The sequence below is a fragment of the Mobula hypostoma genome, chromosome 4, assembly GCF_963921235.1.
Source record: "Mobula hypostoma chromosome 4, sMobHyp1.1, whole genome shotgun sequence".
NCBI classification, from domain to species: Eukaryota; Metazoa; Chordata; class Chondrichthyes; order Myliobatiformes; family Myliobatidae; genus Mobula; species Mobula hypostoma.
Genome location: NC_086100.1, coordinates 151,007,195 through 151,029,077, shown reverse-complemented (window position 1 = coordinate 151,029,077; position 21,883 = coordinate 151,007,195). Strand labels below are relative to the sequence as shown.

At 39.8% G+C, this 21,883-nt stretch overlaps 1 protein-coding gene across 1 annotated transcript in view; it reads left to right on the top strand.

Annotated features, from left to right (window-relative positions):
• Positions 1-777: 777 nt before the first annotated feature.
• LOC134344949 (neuronal vesicle trafficking-associated protein 1-like) overlaps positions 778-21,883 on the top strand; it is a 123,110-nt gene continuing 102,004 nt past the window's right edge. Inside the window, exons 1-2 of the mRNA XM_063045082.1 lie at positions 778-995; positions 1,710-1,843. Of these exons, the coding sequence (XP_062901152.1) occupies positions 1,712-1,843 (132 nt within the window). The 5' untranslated portion in view covers positions 778-995; positions 1,710-1,711. The remainder of the gene's footprint in view (positions 996-1,709; positions 1,844-21,883) is intronic.

Below are 21,883 nucleotides of genomic sequence, written 5' to 3'. Positions count from 1 at the left end.
TCAGAATGTCCTAATAACAATTGATATGTAGTCACTTTTATATTCTTGGCATACATAATCAAGATGGACACTGTCAAAGACAACAATATGACAATAAGCAGACCACCTTTTTTTGTTGTGATGTTAATTGAGGGGTAACTGTTAGTAAAACAGTAAGAGAGTTTGCTTACCTTCAAAACCTATTTCTTTGGTATCTATCTATATATGCCAGAGTGATCAGCGTTTCAAAAGAAAGACTACATCCCTACCAGTTCAATCTTCTTTCGGTACTGCATTGAATCGTCAACCTAATTATACACTAATCTTAGTCTGTAATTCACTAAACATCATTACCACGAGAACAAAGGGAAAGATTAATTAAAATCCCGTCCTTTACCTCTGAAATTTCATTTCTAGACTTCGTCTACCTCTTTTTAAAATGCTTCTCAACACCCCCACGGTACTGTCCTAATACCATTTAATTGATTGTGTGAAATTTTAATCCCCAACCATTATTGTGAAACTCTTTTGCGTTAAAAATAAAGCCGCTAGGTAAATGCAAAGCAGTCTTTTTTAACCCTTGCCTAAGAGAGAACGGATCGCACAAGACACATTTTGGCACTCGGACGGGGTATGGTCTTTGAACTGAAATATTAATTTCCAGCACCATCCGCGCTATCGTTAGTGTTTGCCCGTAGGGTTTTCTTTTTTTTTAAAAAAGGAACTAGATTAGAAAAAACGACAACCTAGGCTCTTCAGAAATAAAACCTGCTGGTGAACTGATGCGGTGTGGGCGCAGCGGAAAGATATTCGCCCGCTCTGTTGCCGACAGCGCGGCTGCGTCACCACAGACGAGGCTTGAAAATGAAAACATTCTCCAAACTCGATCAATGACTTTACTGCATCCTGGACAACGCTCTTCAGCAGCTACTTTCCGCCATTTTCCAGCTGAAGTGGGAAAGGTTTTTGCAAAGAAGACAATAAAAAACCTTTGTATTTTTTGGAAGAATTATCAGGTGAGGCGGCTTTCTTTCAAAACAATTCTGTTCCGTGGTTTAATTTGCGGGGGGACGGGTGCGAGTTAGCTCTGTCGTGCCTTACCTCAGCAAGACAGAAGATGCTCCCATGTTACTGAGGCATCTCTTTTCACACAACGGCATTGTTCAACGTGATTTTTAAACGAGATTTATTCCATCTTGCAGTAAATTGGGTTACGATGCATAAAAAAAAAATCAAATTGCTTTTGAGGAACAGGAAGCAAAATGCATTTGACATTTGGTGCATTTTACGATTGCTTGCTTCTGAAATTGTGACAAGTAATTCGCTTTTGTTTGTAAAAATGTAAATCACGTCGGGTCTGAATAATCTGTGCGGAAATTTGCACTGCGTCAAATTAAAATCCTGAATTTTCTAGTTGATTAATCCAAACAAGTGTTTTTTTTTGCTTGTGCCCCGGTTCCTGAAGCAAACGGTGGATAGGTTTGACAGTAGCATGATTTCCTTCGTCTTTAGCACCTTTCTTTCGAATAAGCTAAAAAGGTAGCTTAAAATAAATAGAATTGCCAAAGGTCATGCGTATGTTTCACGCGGATGTCCCAGGACGGTGATTGTAGTGAATTCTGACGGAAGGCTGCTAGTTCCATATTCTGTGTCTTTAAAGCTCCATTGGTGTAGTTGATTTCCCCCCAGTTCAAAATGAAGAATAAACACTCCTCATCTATTGTTCGCAGCCATGGTGAAGTTGGGAAACAATCTGACTGACAAGAGCAATGGGAAGGCTGCAGCCCCTGAAGATGGTTTTGACACCATCCCTCTTATCACACCACTGGATGTCAACCAGCTGCAGTTCCCGGCGCCTGATAAGGTAAGCTTGAACGACTATAACATATAGAGGATGTAGAAAATACAGCTTGTTGGTATTTGCAGAGAGAAGATGGGCCAGTAATTTGCTTCTCTTCACTAAAATAAACAAGGCAGCCAGGTCTTTCATGGATTGAAAGTGATTTCATGTTTTTTTTTGCTTAAGGATTGAAACCTTGGTCGGCATAGACGGGTTGGGTGGGGGGGGGGTGTTTCTCTGCTGCATCACTCTATGACTCAAACATGTTTTTTATGGAGAAAAAGGTGATTTCTGAACTTCACTATCAAATCTTGCAGGACTTTCCATTGCATGTATATTTGATTATCCTTAAGGTACCTTAGAACAAAAGAAGCACCTGGTGTGAGGTAATTAAGCTGAAAGTAATCTAAGGAATATGGGATTTCAGAAGCTGAGATGGACCAAGTATTTGGTTTAAATCTCGTATTTTTATGTTGAAGATCCATTGTAGTCCAGAGTTGTAGACTAACCCTCTGCAGAATTTGGCTCTTCCGCCCACTATTTCCATGCTAACCATCAAGTACCAATCTCCATTAATACATGTTTTTATTATGTGGTAAGAGTCACCAACCCTGCCCACATCAGTTGGTGCATTGTACACTCCAGCAGTTATGCTTTATATTACATGAATTAAATTAAGAATAAAAACATACAGGAATGGAAAAAAAGCTAAATATTTTTCTTGCTGGTCTTCCTGACCTCTTACTGGTTTGTTTACAAGAAGAGAAAGCAGAGTTCAACTTGCAGATCCTTTAAAACAAAGATAACCTCCAACTACAGAATATTCATTGTATAAAACACTTCAAGAATGGCCTTAGAGGCAGATCAGTTCACAGGTAAAATCAGAAACATTCAGATTTGAACAATGTTGGCTACTGGATGTTTTGCTCTTTAGGTAATAGAAGTTCTGTTCTGCACCACACTCAAAAATAAATAAATCCTGAGACTGATTGTACCGTAGCTATGTGCTGTTACCTACACTTATCACAGTGTGTTGATCCATACTTAACAGTTTTTATCAGTAGAACATATAATTTGATCTGTCGCTAGCTATGCCATGAGAATAAGCAATAACATCTTTAATGTGTATGTTATGCACGCAGTGTACCTCCTGTACTTAATAAAGTGGCCACTGAATGTATGTTCATGGTCTTCTGCTGCTGTAGCCCATCCACTTCAAGGTTCAATGTGTCGTGTGCTCAGAGATGCCCTTCTGCATACCTCTGTTGCAACACATGGTTATTTGAGTTACTATCACCTTCCTGTCAGCTTGAACCAGTCTCGCCATTCTCCTCTGACCTCTCTCATTAACTAGGCTGTTTTTCCCACAGAGCTGTCGCTCTCTTATTTTAAAAAAAAATTATTGTAGCATTCTCTGTAAACCTTCTAGAGTGGACCACAAACTTTTTGTAAAGTTTAGAGGCTTGCGTGCCTCAATGACCCAGAAGGCTATGTTGGCTGGAGTCAGGGCCTTGTTCTTTGGTTCTTGGTAGGGCCACCCATGCCAAACAGGTCAAAGGGTAGAGGCTAGACTAAGAGTGCTCTACTGGTCCTGCAGATTCTGGGGTTCAGCTCAAGGCTAACAACCCTGATTGGTAAAGCAAATTATTATGGAAACAGCAATGAAGATGGAGAACCTTCATTGCTGCCCTAAGTGCCAGTGGCATAATGGGCAGTAAGTAAGTAATTCTAGAGAATGTTGTGTGTGAAAATCTCAGGTGATAAGCTGTTTCTGAGATACTCAAACTACCCTGCCTGGCACCAAAAATCATTCCACAGTCAAAGACACTTGGATCACATTCTTCTCCATTCTGATGTTTGGTCTGAACAACAACTGAACCTCTTGACCATGTCTGCATGCTTTTATGCATTGGGTTGCTGCCGCATGATTAGCCGAATAGATATTTGCATTAACAAGCGGATGTATAGATGTACCCATCTAAAATGGCCGCTGAGTGTATATCCTTATTTAACTTAAGATGTGATGCACCAGATCTTATACTTTGCATGAAATGTCACAGACTTACAACTGTTGAAATAAACTCCTAATACATAAAATGTAACAATAAATGGTCACTTCTTGGTTTTGATGATCTTTTGACAAACTATCCTCTCCTGAGAGAGAAGAACTAAGAAAGTAACAGTCTAAAGTTTTAAACAATAAATGTTAATTTGAATTGTTAAAAACTCAAGTTTATTAGGGCTATTTGGTTCTCTAAAAATAGTCTAGTCAGTCCCACTGCTCCGTTATTTCTCTGTGGTGTTGTAAATTAACTTCCTGTATGTGTCTATTTTAATCCCCTTTGAAAATCCTCATTAATTTTATTTCTACCCTCTTGCAGGCGGTGAATTCTTCAAAAAAATATTTTGTACCTTTTACCCATCACCTTGACAATGTGTTTCTTGGCCTTTGAGGCATCCACTAGCAGAAACTATTTCTGTCAATCCTATCCTAACCTGCTGTAATTTTTTTTTAACACTGTCACCAAATTTTCATTTGACCTTTGCTCCAGGGAAGACATCTTTCTAGTACTTTTTTCTCTCTGCCCCCTCACTCCAATAACTTAGTAACTCTACCAAAATATGATGACAAGAATTGAATGCATTTCTCTAGTAGTGTTCTAATGGTTGTTTCACTGGAATTTAAAGTAGCACTCTTGCTTTTGTACCCTTTGCTTTAGTTGATGAAAAGTTTACCTGTACAGTTCATTCCTCAGAGTACTTACATAGTGACAATTTGTACGATAGTAACTAGTGTCTTTACTATTGCAAAATAACCCAATGGTGCTTCATGGAAGCATTGTGAAATATTTTGACATTGGGCTATATTAAGTATTACCTGGCAGTAAACACAAAATTGTACTGCTAAGACCAGTACTTAATGTCGCAATCAGAAAATAAGATATAAAAACTAATACTGCCTGGAAAAAAATTCTAATATGTTTCGTAGTCAAATATCACAAAACAGCTTTAATTCACTTTGAGACAATGAGCTAGAACAAAATTAGGCTTCATTGTGTACTTCTGAAATGTCAGCCAACAGTGACTGGTCACCTGCTGATTGTCATTTCTACATTTTTGACAAATCTTACTTTGTTTGCAAGTGTCCTGAAGGGAATTGAAGAATGATTATTTTCTATTTTTATAGAGAGCATCAGAATGTTCTTTCTACTAATAGCCACATTCGTCAATTTTGGCTGTTCTATGTTTTGTTTTCTTCACTGTCTTAATAATGCTTTCTCACTTGCAGCAAACCTCCTGTCTCCTACTTTGAGACAATTGTTAAAATTTGTTCATCAAAGTTTTGGTTTCTTCCTGGCTCTTAAGGTGGCTGAGTGTCAATTTCTTTTTTGTTGTCAGATCATACTCAAGTGAATCAATCTGAGATGTTGAAAGTGTTTTGTAGCCTAGAAAGGGGCAATGGTTAATCTGCAGTCTGGTGTACAGTTGTTATGTTTAACTGCTAATCTGTTCTTTTAAAAGCAATTGGAAAAAAAGTAGAGCAGTGGATGTGGAGTATATGGATTTTAGTAATGCATTCAGCAAGGTTCCCCTTGGTAAGCTCATTTAGAAAGAGGGGAGGCATGGGATCCAGGCTGTGTAGATTCAGAATTAGCTAGCCCACAGGAGGTAGTAGATGGAGTGTCTTCCACCTGGAGGTCGGTGACCAATGGTGTTCAGCAGGGATCTATTCTGGGATTCTTTGTGATCTTTATAAATGACCTGGATAAGGAAGTGGAAGGGTATATTACTAAAATCACAAATGACATGACGTTTGGTGGTGGTGTGGATAGTGTAGAACATTGTTGTTGGTTACAATGGGACGTTGATAGAATGCAGAGCTAGGTTGAGATGTGGCAGATGGAGTTCAGTCTGTTAAAGTATGAAGTAATACATTTAGGAAGGTTAAACTTGAAGGAAAAGTACAGAGTTAATGGCAGGATTCTTAACATTGTGGAGAAATAGGGGGGGATAATGGAGTCTGTGTTCATAGATCCCTCAAAGTTGCTGGGCGGTTAAGGTGTATGGTGTGTTGGCTCTCATTAGTTGGGGGATTGAGTTCATAAGCCATGAAGTAATGTTGAAATTCTAAAATTCTGCACCATACTTGGAGTATTATGTTCAATTCTGGTCACCTCATTATGGGAAGGATGTTGAAACTGCTAATCTGTTGTTCTTTTAAAATAATGCAGAGGAGATTTACCAGAGTGCTGCCTGGACCAGAGAGCATGCCCTATGAAGATAGGTTGAGCAAGCCAGGGCTTTTCTCTTTGGAACTAAGGAGCAGGAGAGTTAACTTGATTTAAGTATATAAGATGTAATGAGGCATTGATAAAGTGGATAGCCGATGTATTTTACCCAGGGCTGAAATGGCTAATATGAAAGGGCATAATGTAAAGTGGTTGGTGAAAAGTATAGGGAGGATGCCAGAATTTTATCTTGCATGGGATCAGTGGGTGGTAAAAACCCGCTGCCAAGAGTAGTGGTCGAGGCAGATACATTAGTGATATTTAAGAGATTCTTAGATAGCACGGATGAAAGAAAAATGGAGGGCCATGTGGGAGGGAAGCATTAGATTGATCTTGGAATAGGTAAAAGTTTGGCACAACATTGTGGCCTGAAAGGCCTGTACTGTTCTATGTTATATTTCTAATGTGGTCTTTAATGCAAGTGGGTTGTGTAGGTAAACTCAGATACAATGACAGAATCTATTTGGCTGAAGCTACTAAGGGAAATAATAACTGTAAAGTTTTGATCTGGTTTTAGCAGCACACAGTGTACAAGGTTTTTTTCTGTTTTGTTTATTACCACTAACAAATTGATTTCTGAAGTGCAGCGTTAGGTGTAAGTTTATTTTGGAAGTTCAGATGTTGAATACACAGGGACTATAAAAAGTATTCACCCCCCCCTTGGAAATCTTCATATTTTATTGTCTTTCTACAGTGAACCACAGTGGAGTTAATTTGGCTTTTTTTTGATACTCATCAATAGAAAAGACCCTTTTGTGTCAAAGTGAAAACAAATTTCTACAAATTTGTCTAGATTTATTACAATTATTAAACACAAAATAATTGATTGCATAATTACTCACCCCCTTCAAGTCAGTATTGCATAATTACTCACCCCCTTCAAGTCACCTTTGACAGCAATTACAGCCTTGAGTCTTTAATATTTTTAATATTTAATATCGATTTGTACAGGGAACGCAAAGCGCAGAATCAGATATCGCTGTGATGATTGTACGCTCTAGTATCAATTGTTTAGCGACAATAAAGTAAATAAAGTAAGAAGAGTCTGTGTGGATAAGTCTGTATCAGCTTTGCACATCTGGACACTGCAGTTTTCCCCTTTCTTCTTTATAAAACTGCTCAAGCTCTGTCAGATTGCAAGGGGATTGTAAGTGAGCTGCCCTTTTTAAGTCCAGCCACCAATTCTCAGTTGGATTGAGGTCCGGTCTCTGACTTGGCCACTCCAGGACATTAACTTTGTTGTTTTTAAGTCACTCCTGTGTAGCTTTGGCTTTATGTTTGGGGTCATTGTCTTGCTGGAAAACAAATCTTTTCCCAAGTCACAGTTCTCTTTTAGACTGCATCAGGATTTCCCTGTATCTTGCTGCATTCATTTAAACCCTCTATCTTCATAATCCTTCCAAGGCCTGCTGCAGTGAAGCATCCTCACAGCATGATGCAGCCACCACCATGCTTCCTGGTAGGGATAGTGTGTTTTTGATGATGTATGGTGTTTGGCTTGCACCAAACATTGCATTTAGTCTGTTTGGACAAAAAAGCTCAAGTTTGGTTTTATCAAACCACAGAATCATCTTCCAGCTGACTTCAGAATCTCCCACATACCTTCTGGCAAACTCTAGTCAAGATTTCATGTGAGCTTTTTTCAACAGTGGCTGTCTCTTTGCCACTCTCTCTTAAAGCTGTGACTGATGAAGTACCCATACAACAGTTGTTGTATGCGCAGTCTCTCCCATCTCAGCCAATGAAGCTTGTAACTCCTCCAGAGTTGTCACAGGTCTCTTGGTGGCCTCCCTCACTAGTCCCCTTCTTGCACGGTCACTCAGTTTTTGAGGATGGCCTGCTCGAGGCAGATTTACAGCTGTGCCATATTCTTTCCATTTCTTGATGATTGACTTAACTGTACTCCAAGGGATATTCAGTGACTTGGAAATTTTCTAGTATCCATCTCCTAACTTGTGCTTTTGAATAATCTTTTTGCGGAATTGCTTGGAGTATTCTTTTGTCTTCATGATATAGTTTTTGCCAGGATAATGACTCACCAGTAGTTGGACCTTCCAGATACAGGTATATTTTTACTACAATCAATTGAAACACCTTGATTGCACACGATGATCTCCGTTTAACTAATTATGTGACTTCTAAAACCAATTGACTGCACCAGTGATGATTTGGTGAGTCATATTAAAGGGGATGAATACTTACCCAATCAATTATTTTGTGTTTTATATTTGTAATTAATTTAGATCACTTTGTAGACATCTGTTTTCACTTTGACACGTAAGACTCTTTTTCTGTTGATCAGTGTCAAAAAAGCCAAATTAAATCCACTGTGATTCAATGTTGTAAACAAAACCAGTAAACTTCGGGGGTGGGGTGGGGTGAATACTTTTTATAGGCCGTGTATTTCAAGACTAAATGATAAAACTTTTAAAAGTCCAGAGAATCTAAGGATATGGAGATCAAAGGTGAAAATATGATTACAAATCAGCCAGGATCATATTAATGATGGAGCAGGCATGATTTATTGCCAGCACCTCCCTGTTTTTTTTTAAATGATTCTCAACTTGTCATTTTGGTTTTCGTATTCCTCTGTGGCCTCCGCTTTCTCTATTTCTGAAACCTGTTTCTGACCTTGCTTCACTAGTAGGTTTGTTTACTGTAACTGATTGTGCCATTCATGCCCATGATTCAGCCCCATGGTTTGCCTTTGCCTTTCCATCTCTTTTTTTGCTACCCTTATATCCTAGCTCTTTGAAGATTTTGATCAATGTTGCTTATTGTGTTTTATTATGCTTCTGCTGCAATGTAAATAACCTTACTTGCCTCTGACAATTTTGTCAGGGTTATTTATAAGGCCTTTTAGGTCTGATATTTAATGAAGCAGCCTATCTGAAAGCTTAATTGCTCATGATGGGGAAATTGCCTGTATATTTGTATCAGCACATCTCCAAAAACCTGCTGGAATAATTGCTTTCTTGCCTTTTGTTCAAAAACAGAATTAGCAATCCACTGGTCTAGATTGCGATGTTGCTGTATGAAGTCAGCTGTGACATCAGACCCCATCATTTAAACTCCAGTTCCTTCATTAGGGAGGGAATCCCAGTTGATGTTCATTGAGCTTTATCCAATTTTATAGGCATTGAATATTTAAGGGTGATGTTGGGAAGCAAGCTTTCACAGTCACACAGTGAAATGCTGAATATTTTTCTCTTCCTCCCCAATGTGTCGTCAATTGAACATATTGGCACTGAGATCACTAGATTTGAATTCGGGAAGAGGTGGTATGAGCCGTGGAACCAAGATCCTGGTAAAATGCAGATCATCCATAAATTAATGGAATGGTAGAACAAGTTTAGGGAGGGAATGGGGCTAAAAACCTACTCCTGTTCCAAAATGCTGGTGTAGGAAGTTAGAATTGGATTTGTGTGAGATACAGTTGTGCTCCAGTCTTGCTCTTGAAGGGTTACAAGGGCAATGTCCAATTTCCATAGAACTGAAACCAGCAGAGAAACAGTGCCATTATTGGGGCAGGAGGAGAGAAATTTCAGAGAAAGGAAGAAATGAACTGAAGGAGAAACCCAGGTAACTGTGCAGAGCCCATGTACCTCTAGTGCTAATTTTGCTATAAAGCTGTTGGAAAATGACAGTTTGATGTGTGAGCTTTCAACATTCTTCTGAACAGAATGTATAATGCAATTGTTCATTATAGGATTGATGTTTCCTTAAAAAAGTAGATAGCAGTGCTTGATCAGAATATTATATTGCAGTTACCCCCAAGAATAGTCTGTGGGTACAGTTTTGCAGTTGCAAAGATTGCAGTTAACTACTGTAGGCTTTGTGTTGCTTGATATCTGTTACTATTCAATAATATAAGAGGTGGTGATGAAGATTACATGATTTGCAATCAAGTTCATGGTAATGATGGTGAATCTGAGTGTTTTCTGTCATTGCTGTATAAAGTGAATGGCAACTTCCATGGGTTAAACAATGTATTTGCAAGATGATAGCAATGATGCCCTGCTCATCTGTGCCAAGTGCTGTTGTAGATTTCACAGATGCAAGATGTGACTGACTTGGTATGAACTTCGCATTTTCATACAATATTTTCACTTTTAACTAAATCATATCTGCTGTGCTATATTCACCCTGGACCTGAAAAACACATTTAGTCTGTCCTTAGAAAGGTATTTTAATAATTGTTGTTTAAAAATTTATTTCTATTTTAATTTAATCCCATGTACTTTGCTTTCTGTATAACAATTCTAGTGAACTCAATGCATGTTGACACAAAACTGAAAAAATATTCCATGTGATAGATGTTTAACCACTGTGCCCTGTTGAATTCCTTGGATTTTTTTTTACAAAAGGCACTAAATTCAAAACAATCTAGGAAAAGAAGAAACCTACATGTTTTTGAAACATTGTTTACAACTTCCTTTGAGAACAATAGTGGGTAAAATACTAATGTTAACATGTTTGGCCTTTTTGTTATGCTTCACCTGTTTAACATGTTTTACCGGTCTTTGACTGGTATGGTGATCAAGAGTTTATATTTTAATCTGATGACATTGGGATAGCAGTAATTATGCCACTTGGATGCATATATCCTCTTGAATAAGGGTTAATTCCTGTAATTTAAACTCTGTTTGAAAGTTATATGAATAATCCACACTATGAGTGGTTATTTTCCCAAGACCTGCAGTGTTGATAAGGACTAAAATTATGTCTTGGGTTTTCATGCTGTTCTTTTAAGTTTTGATGTGGACTGCAGAGAGGATAATTTTATCAGTATGTTTTATATTCCTATTATTTAGGATTTTATATAACTTATTAATAGCTCTTTTAAAGTAGTTCAGACAAGAACTGCTTTAATATAAATGTGGATGCATTGTTTTTTTTTTGTCCAGTAGCAAATTGAGAAAATTGGGTATTTGTGTAGTGGAACACAGTTGTAATTACTTCTGGTTCAAAGCATGCTGATGTAGAATTTCAGCTGGGCACTTTTGGATGATTATCATGATTAAGCAGCTGATGTGACTTTCAATGGAATGCTGCCCAGGAAATTGTTGTATTGTACTGAGAAGCGCTTGTCTTTGAGCAACATTGGAACAGTCAAGCTGTTAAAGCTGGCCTCTTGGAACACAAAATAACTTAGCCAGCATCACCCCTGCACCCAGGGGATGTGACCCATGCCTGACTGGTTTTCTTTCACTTCGACATAGCACAACAATCTCATGCATGTCATTAAATGCACAGATGAATTTCTTAGTTTTGGACATTAGTCTGTCCATATTTTGTCATAGAAACTTCTTGCTCTATCAGTAGCACCAGAAAGTGGCAACTTTTTTTATTATTGGGCAATGTACTTTTCTGGTGCTAAGATTGTGAAGCAGTCTAAAGGTTATGGTGAATTGTTCTTGTGCAGATCATCTAGTTCTCTCAAGATAAATGAGCTGGTGATTAAAGAGAAAAGTTTACTTTGTAATTTTTTTTTGATGGAACGACCATATACACAGTGGACTGATGGAACAATCCATTGTCCCCTTGGTTTTCAAGGTGGGAGCCATCATTGCAGTGACAAAGAAGGTGAACAGTAACCTGTCTAAATAACTACTGTCCTGTGGCATTAACATCAACCATTATGAAATGCTTTGAGTGGCTCGTCTCGGAGCACATTAAGGCCTTTCTCCCAGCTACACTGCACCCTTTCCAGTTCACTTATTACTCCAATTGATCCTCTGATGATGCAATAGCCTCTACCCTGTCTCATATGCCAGACTGCTGTTTATAGACTTCAGTTCAGTGTTCAATACCATCATACCTCAGAAACTGGTGGGGAAACTGTCCTCACTCGGTTTCAACACCAACCTCTGCAAATGGATACTTGACTTCATAACAGTAAGGCCTTATCAAGAGTGATGACAAGATGGAGTATAGAGAGGAAGTGGAGTGGCTGGTGGATTTGTGTGAGAAGAACGATCTAAGCCTGAACGTGGAGAAGACAAAGGAAATCACCGTGGACTTCAAGAAGGTGCAGACAAATCATCCCCCTCTGCAGAGAGAGTTAAGTGCACCAAGTTCCTTGGAGTTCACATCATGGTGACCTCACCTGGTCTCCTAATGTCACCTCTGCAGAGAGAGTTGAGTGCACCAAGTTCCTTGGAGTTCACGTCATGGATGACTTCACCTGGTCTCTTAATGTCACCTCCTTGAACAAGAAGACATAGCAGTGTCTCCACTTCCTAAGAAGACTGAGACAAGCAAGGCTCCCACTGCCCCCATCTTAACTGCATTTTACAGGAGCATCATTGAGAGCATTCTGACAAGTTACATTCCCATCTGGTATGGAAGCAGTTGAATATTAAACCTGAAGCCTCAACAAAGGACTGTGAGAACAGCTGAGAGGATATTGTAATTGACTTGTTTATTTATTATTATTATTTTTCTCTTCTCGATTATATATTTCATTGAACTGCTGCTGCTAAGTTAACAAATTTCACATCACATGCCAGTGATAATAAACCAGTCATTAGGCTTTGGAACTCCTGGCCACATCCTGTTCGAAGTGTCAATGGTTAATCTGTTCCGTACCTCACAATATTTAATATTAATGCACTTTAGTTTGTTATTTATGTGTTATTCATTGGTAAATTTTATCCTTGCCTTCTTAAGTTATCATGTGTACTATTGTGCTTTGCATGCTGGTGGGGAGAAAAGTTGTCTTATTTCTATACACATTATATAGGTTATATACATATATGTAGTTAAATGACAATAAACTTGACTTGACTTGAAATATAGTTTATGCATAGTGGATTAGAATCAGAATTAGATTTAATATCTCTGGCATATATTGTGAAATTTGTTGTTTTGTGGCACCAGTATATTGAAATTCATAATAATAAAAACTGTAAATTACAATAAAATATATTTTTAAAAATTACACTAAGTGCAAAAGGAGAGCAAAAATATTGAGGTAGTGCGTTGAAACTGGTGGGTAATAGTTTTTTTTAACAAGCGGGTAGATAAATTTGTTATATGCAACTGATTTGAAATATCTTGAGGTTGCAATTATAGGCAGGTTTTCTCCTCGTAGAGTAACAGTCACATCATAGCTAACTGTGAAAGCCTTGGTTTCCAGTACTGAAGTACTGACGTATTGACTGAGATTCCATTTAGGGGTTCTTTATGCAATCCATTGGGGTAGTTTTGTGTTTTTCCAGATCCCAGGCTCTGAAACATGGAAGTTGAGAATGTACCACTTTAAAATCTGGTGTAAGCACAGCAGTTTGATTCCGGTGAATAGGAAATAATGATGACCAAGAGAAGGGTTTTTGAAAAAAATTCATTTGTTATCTCAGAAATTTAGCTTTTTTTATTCTGCTTTTCAAGGCATTAAATTAATTATTTTAGGTGTTTTTCTTTTTTTTTAACAGGTCCTATGTGTTACTGACTAAATGTCAAAGACATTCACAGTTGCTTGGTAAAGCTAACATATTTGACAGCAGGAGAACCTGGGGGCGAAATAACAGCAGCTGCCAAAGCTGTCCTGTGAGAGTGGCAGGCTGTCTGTTCTGAGGCAGACCCTGAGCTGTGCTCAAACTATGCTGAAATACAGCAAGCCAGGCTCCCTGCAGGAAAAACTGTTCCCGGGGCCATGCTGGAACCAATTGCGTGCCCCGGGCATATGGCCAATGCCCTTTTGGGTAATGGAAGAATTGTCCAATTAATTAGACAGATTGGTTATATTTCTGTGTTGAAGTGAATTATTGCAAGGGTAAGGTGCTACACTGTCCATTCACTTCCTCCCTTACCTCCACTTAGGGCCCAAAGCTATCCTTCCATGTGAGGCAATACTTCACTTCTGAATTTGTTGTGGTGTCCATTGTATCTGGTTCTCCCAATGTGGCTTCCTCTAGATTGGTGAGACCCGATGTACGTTGGGGGACGGCTTTGTCAAGCACCTCCACTCCATCTGCTAAAAGGAAAATTTCTCAGTGGCCAACCATTTTAATTTCTATTCCCCACTCCTGTTCTGACATGTTGGTCCATGGCCTCTTCTTTTGCCATGGTGAGGCCACTCTGAGGGTGGAGGAACAACAGCTCGTATTCTATCTAGTTAGCTTCCAACCTGATATCATGAACATCAATTTGTACTTCTGGTAATTTTCTTTTTGCCCTCCTCCTCCCCTCTTCTATTCCTCACTCTGGCCTCTTACCTCTTCTCCTCATCTGCCTATCACCTCCCCCAGTGTCACTGTTTCTGCCCTTTCTCTCATGGTCCACTCTCCTCTCCTATCAGATTCATTCCTATACAGCCCTTTACCTTTCCCACCTGCCTTCACCTATCAGCTTTTAGCTTGTTTTCCTTCCCTTCTTCCCAGCTTTTTCTTCTAGCATCTTTCCTCTTTGTTTCCAGTCCTGAAGAAGGATCTCAGCCTGAAACTTTGACTGTTTATACATTTCTACAGATGCTGTCTGCCCTGCTGAGTTCCTGCATTACTCTAGATTTCCAGCATCTGTAGAATCTCTTGTGTTTAAGGTGTAGTAGTGTTAATCAAAGTACAATGAGAAACTTCAGAAATGTATCCATTAGCCAGTAAAGGACCTTTCCTTAAATAATTTCCATTTTGGTAAATAATCAGTCTAACAACATTTGTCCACACAGCAGTTTATTATTTTGCTTTTCCGTACACCATGGAAGGCAGTCATTCAGCATATTGAGGCTACACTGTCAGAACAATTTAATCAATTCCAGTCCCCGTTTTATTTTGTTGTGATCTATTATATGCCCATTCATTCTTTCTTATTCTTTGGTCACCCATCCACACTATGGGTAATTTGCAGTGGCCTTTTAACTTACTGGCCAGCACTTTATTGGGATATGGGAGAAATCAGAGCAATTAGGGAAAATCCATATCTTGCAAAAAGAATGTACTGTCTATGTGTCAATGTTGGATATCGGAATTGAATCTGAGTCGCTCGACTGAGCTGCAATTCAGCCCTGATTGTTAATGTCTTGATTTATTACAGTGGATTTTGTTTGTTTCTTAACAAAGATCTGGTTAAATTTTTAATGAAGTTTCTAAAGTTTGGTGTAAAACTGGCTGAATTTTATTAAACAATAATATCACTTTTTAAATAATACACTTAATATTTATCTATAAATTATTAACTTGTGTGCAGTACGTTCTCTTGCTCAACAAAACTTGCACTTGTATTTCTCTCTGCAGTAGATTCATTGAACTCTGAATTTCTAAATGAGCGGTGCTATCCTGTGTAATTAGCAGGTCATGTGTCTTTAAAAATGGCAGAATGACACCTTGTTGTAGGATTCTATTACCCAACAAGTTTATTGAACTTTAGTGAACAAGCAAGTGTCATTTGTGTGTTACTGAATAGTCAATCTCGTGTTTGTTAGCGAACAGTACATCTCATTGCATATGTTAGTGAAGAGCAAGGCACATTGCATGAGTTTAACTTTGGGATAGTGAGAGTGAGATCTGTGCAAGGGCAGGAATAATTGAAAGCAGCAAATCCCCTTATGTTGGAGTTTCACTTGAGCCAATAAAAATAAGTGTGATTTAAACAGAGTGGTGGCTATTTTTTGGAGTGAGCAGAGTTAGAGTGGGGAAATGAGACTTTAGCTCAAGAGGCTTCACCAAGGAGAGGCAGATGCCATTTTGGATTGGTATATGTGTGGGGAGCCAGTGGAGGAGTCTAAGATCTGAGGCTTTGCCAAGAAGGCGCAGGTGAATAGCAGATAAGAACAGGTAAGGTTTTTTAAATAGTTGTTACCTAAAAATATACCAAATTGGAACAAATTAAATGAAATAGGGATGCAGGATCAGGTGATGGATGTGTTGTTGTAGTCAGTATGGTTCCCTTGAGGGAAATCTTGCCTAAAAATCTATTGGAGTTCTTGGAGGAAATAACAGTCACGATACACAAGGAGAGTCAGTGCATGTTGCTTACTTGGATTTTCAATCTTTTGACCAGGTGCTCCCATGGTATTACTGGAAAGTTACTAGCATAGACAGAGAATTGGCTGACTGGCAGGAGGAAGAGAGGGGCAATAAAGGGAGTCTTTTCTGGTTGGCTGCTGGTAATTGGTGATGCCTCATAGGGGTCACTTTTGGGTCTGCTACTTTTCACATGATATGTTAACGATCTGAATGATGGAATTGATGGCTTTGCAGCCAAGCTTGTGAACAGTACAAATATAGGTGTAGGAACAGGCAATGTTCAGGAAGCAGGGAGTCTGCAGAAGGATTTGGACAGATTAGGAGAATGTGTAAAGAAGTGGCTGATAGAATATAGTGTAGGGAATTGTATGGTCATGCACTTTGGCAGAAGGAATAAGTCATAAATCAATTTTCAAAAGCGGAGGGAATACAGAAATCAGAGGTGCAAATGGACTTGGAAGTACTAGTATTGGATTGTCTAAAGGTTAACCTCCAGGATTGAGTTTGTGGTAAGGCAACTGAAAAGTTAACCATTCATTTTGGGAGGATTTGTTTTAAAAGCAAAGATATAATGCAGAGGTTTATAAAGCATTGGTCAATCTACACTTGGAGTATTGTGAGGAATTTTGGGCCCCTTGTTTTAGAAAGAATGTACTGGCATTGGTGAGTGTCTAGAGGAGGTTCATGAGAATGTTCCTGGTAATGAACAGGTTAATGTATGTGGTGCTTTTGATGGCTCTGGGCATGTACTCACTGGGGTTTAGAATAATGATGGTGGATCTCACCGAAACCTACAAAATATTGAAAGGTATAAATAGAGCGGATGTGGAGAGGATATTTCCTATAGTGGGGGAGTCTAGGACCAGAGGGCACAGCCTCAGAAAAGGTTGAAGTCCAATTAAAACAGATAACGATGAACTTCGTTAGCCAGGTGTTGGTAAATCTGTGGAATTCATTGCCATAGAAGGTTGCGGAGGCTTTGATATTTGGTATATTAAAATGAGAGGTTCAAAGGTTCTTGCTTAGTAAGGACATTAAGGTTACAAGAAGGCAGGAGAATGGGATTGAGAGGGAAAATAAATCAGGCATGATCAAATGGTTGAGCAGACTTGATAGGCCAAATGGTCTAATTCTGCTCCAATGTCTTATAAGCAGAACAATGGTCTATATTTTTGCAAAAAATGTTAAGCTTTCCTAACTGTGAGAGTAATTATGAATAGTTTGAAATTCTGTAATCAGTCTGATTTAGGGATTATTTTCCTCTGCAATTAAATTTTTTTTTCCATAAAGTGTAATCGATGCGTAGAAACTACTTCTACAAAATGCATTGATGCTTTTGAGATCTGCACTTATTTAAAAAGAAAGGATGCTTGTATTTTTGGGTTTCCTGCTGGGTACAGGTATCTATTTTAGTTGATGTTTTGATGTCAGACTTTGCTATCTTCATCAGGGATGATGTCTGGGCATGTCTAGTCCAGTGGTATTTAGACCCCTGTCATCTGTTCCTTCTGATTGGTTAGTCCTCATCCAATCAGATTTCTGCTGTCCCACCTTGATTACAATTGAGTTCCAGTTCTTACTTTGAGCGATACCTTTGTCTTTGTTAAAATTCTATTCCTTGAGTTTTATTTCACTGGCTTCCTTCACCAGGCGGTCCCAAAAGCATGACACAGTAGTTTTGTGCCATTGAATTCAATCCTATGGCCACTGAGAATGCAAAGTCCTGCTGCCGCCAATTTTTCTGGGTCGCTCGAACAGATACACCTCCTGTGCTTCTTGATGTGGGTTTCCACAGTCCATCCTGTCTTAGTGTGATGCACAGGAAGTCCTGTAAATGCCAGCCATCCTGAGTCCCTGGTCATCTTTGTCCTGCATCAGTTGTAATTTGAGCTTCCTTACAGGTTTGTGGATGGTCCACAAGAAGAAATGCCCAGAGAAATCGACGGTAGCAGGACATTGCATTCGTAATGGCTATAGGATTGACTTCGACACAAAACTACAAACTAACAATGGCTTTTGGGATTGCCTGGTGAATTAAGTCATTGAAATACACCTAGAAGAAAAGAATTTTAACAAAGATAAAGGTGTCACACAAAGTAAGAACTGGAATTTGATTGTAAACAAAGTGGGACAGCGGAAAGCTGATTGGTTAGTCTTCTTCAAATCAGGAGGGACGGATGACGGGGGTATAAATACCAGTGGACTAGACATGCCCAAGCACCATCCCTGATGAAGATGGCAGAGTTTGTCATCAAAACAAGAGAAAAAACCTATGTTATTCATCTCCTATTAGTTTTGTTGTAGGAGCTTATTGAAACAATACTCTTGTTTGACTGCAGTTTTGCTACTTTTGGTGATGTTATGATGTGCATTATCTTACTAGATACTGTGGGTTTACAGCTGCAGTAACGACATCTTCCTGATGTAGCTCAAGTAGGAAGGAATGGAAAATTTTTCATTATTCTGAGTCATTCAGCAATTATTTTAGAATAAAATCAGATCTGGACCATTTAAGAGAAAGATTAAGAGACATCCAATCATGTATAATATAACTGAACTATGGAACTTGTTTTTCCACTTCAAATAAGCAGTCAGCAGATGAGTGCAACCAGTAGTTAATGCAGTCACAGCCAAAGAAGAACCTATCCCCCAGGGCACCATTAATGAGCTACTAAATGTCCAATATTTAGAGCTACTTCATGGTTTGCCACTGGAAGTAAAATTAAAACATTCAATCATTATATATTGGCAGTCATTGCAATTGAGCACCTGAAAGACGGACAGGTGGCCCACAATTCCCCTGGAGGCCATCACATGATAATACTGATGGCAGAGTTAATTAAAATGGCAATCATAGCAATGAACATTCAGAAATCAACTTTGAGACATCTTGCTGCAGGAAGACAATTTGAGTTTTAAGTAGAAAACATGTTCCTGGCATTAAAAAAACTTGCTGGTAAAGTGGAGCATTTTGAACTGAACTCTTACCTCTTTGTATATTTAGAGTCAGAATACTACAGCACAGAAACAGACCCTGCAGCTCATCTAGTCCATACCAAACTGTTATTTTGCCTAGTTCCACCTACTCACACTTGGATCATAGCCCCCCCATGCCCCTCCCATTCATGTACTTATCCAAACTTCTCTTAAATTTTGAAACTAAACTTAAATTCACCACTTCCACTGGCAACTTGTTCCACATTCTCACTGCCCTCCGAGTGAAGAAGTTCTCCATCATGTTCCCCTTAAAACAGTTCATCTTCACCCTTAACCCATGATCTATCGTTTGTCTCACCCAGCCTCAGTAGAAAAAAGTCTGCTTGCATTTACCCTTCCTATACCCCTCATAATATTGTATACATTTATCAAGTATCCCCTCATTCTCCTACCCACCAGAGAGTAAAGTCCTACCCTATTCTCTATAACTCAGGTTCTTAAGGCCTTGCAATACCCTAGTAAAATTTATCCATACTCTTTTGATTTTATTGATATCTTTCCTGCAGATAAGTGACCAGAACTGCACACAACACTCCAATATTGCCTCGCCAGCATATACAACTTCAACATAACATCTGAACTCCTGTACTCATTACTTTGATTTATAAAAACCAATGCGCCAAAAGCTCCCTTTACAACCCTATCTACCTGTGAGACCACTTTCAAGGAATTATGGATCCAGATCCCTCTGTTCTATTTCATCCTCAGTGCCCGACTGTTCACTGTGTAAGTCCTACCTTGGTTTGTTCTCCCAAAGTGCAACACCTCATTCTTGTCTGCATTAAATTCCATCTGCCACTTATCCAGTTGGCCCAGATTCCACTGCAAGCTTTGATAGCCTTCCTCACTGAGCACTACGTACGTCAATCTTGGTGTCTTCTGCAAATCTGCTGATCCAGTTTACCACATTATCATTGGGATCCAAATTCCGAATTCCTGAGAGTATTGAGGCGAACAAGGCTCTCCTACCCCGCCCCCCCCCGTCTCTATTTTCACCAGTTTTTCCAGGAGCACCATTGAGAGTGTACTCACTAGCTGCATCACATTTGTATGGTGTGACGAGAATACACATAGATTAAGATGTTAGCTGTCCTGTGCTGGCACCAGTGGGATCAGCAGTTGGTCTGCCACCTGTCTTCAGGAGAGAGAGAGATAAGGAAAACAATGGAGCAGCATTTGGAGATGTTAATGAAGGGACGGGAGAGTCTAACGGAAGGAGAGCTGTCAAGATTGGCTCACCCTTTGAACCCTGAACTGTTTGAAGTGATGGACAGGCGATACCCCAGCAGGGGATAAAAAGGGACAGGTTCACTAAGGCAGGACACACACGACACCCCAAGGTAACGAGACCCTGGAAGCGGTGCGTCTCCCACAAGTCGGTGGGAAGTTTTGGACGGCTGGTCGCGGGACAAGCCATAGACGCACAGGGTGGAAAGGCACGATCGGCGGGAACCTGGTGTGTGTCCACCCTTGCCTGGGTGCCGGGTTCACCGCAGAGAAACGATCGTATCTGGAAACGGAGGCGTCACAGTCAGTGACCGCAGATGACATCACAAAGGGCTCGCACGAAAGCTGACTGCAAAGGTCGGTGTGTGGAAGCCGTTTGAATATTCGTTCATTTTGCGCTCTCTCTCTCTCCTTCCCCCCCCCCCCCACTGCGAACTGAACTGAACTAAATTGAACTGAACTTTGCATCACTTTGAAACTGGTCATTTACCCCTAGACAACGATAGAGCTTGATTGATCCTGTTATCTTAATTAGGTGTACATGTGTGTTTATCATTGCTGAACTGTTGCATTTATTATCCTTTTGATTAGAGTACTGTGTTGCTTGTTTCTTTAATAAAACTTTCTTAGTTCTAGTAATCCAGATTCCAACTGAGTGATCCATTTCTGCTGGTTTGGCAACCCAGTTACGGGGTACATAACATAAGTGGGGTTCTCGTCCGCGATTTTGAACGCTAAATTTGGGACGGAGTAAATTGATTGGGTTAAAATTCCCGAAAGAAAGAAAAGACAAACAGCAGAAATGGAGGCTGAGGAATTTATAAAGGCGCCGACCTTGGAGGCATTAGAAGATGCCAGGAAATCAGAATTGGTAGCTGTGGCCAAACGGTTGAATCTTGCTAAGGGGAAGTCGACAATGAGGAGAGAGGAGATACACAGAGCTATCGTAGAGCACTATGTATCTAAAGGTGTGTTTCCCCAAGGGGAGCTGGAGGTGGTGTCTATTGAAAAACCTGCTGGAGACGCGGTACAGGTGCAGCTTGAAAGACTGAGACTCGAGCACAAGTTCCGGGTACGGCAGTTGGAGCGAGAAGAGAAAGAGAGGGACAGACAGTTGGAGCGAGAAGAGAAGGAGAGAGAGTTAGAAAGGCAGGAGAGAGAGTTAGAAAGGCAAGAGAGAGAGTTAGAAAGGCGGGAGAAAGAGAAACAGTTAGAAAGGCAGGAGAGAGAGTTAGAAAGGCAGGAGAGAGAGTTAGAAAGGCAGGAGAGAGAGTTAGAAAGGCAGGAGAGAGAGAGAGAGAGAGACAGTTGAAGTGAGAGGAGAAACAGAGGGAAAGGGAATTCGAGCTGGAGAAGTTAAGGATAAGGGCAGAGCAGGGGCCCGTGCTGAACCAAGGTGGAGGGTTCCGGGTGACCTAGGAGGTAAGGCTGGTTCCCCCATTTGACGATACCAACGTGGATCGGTACTTTCTCCATTTCGAAAAAGTTGTTACAAGTCAGGACTGGCCGAGGGATAAGTGGGCTGTTTTGCTTTAGAGTGTACTGAAAGGGAAAGCCCAACAAGCTTACTCAGCTTTGTCCGCGGA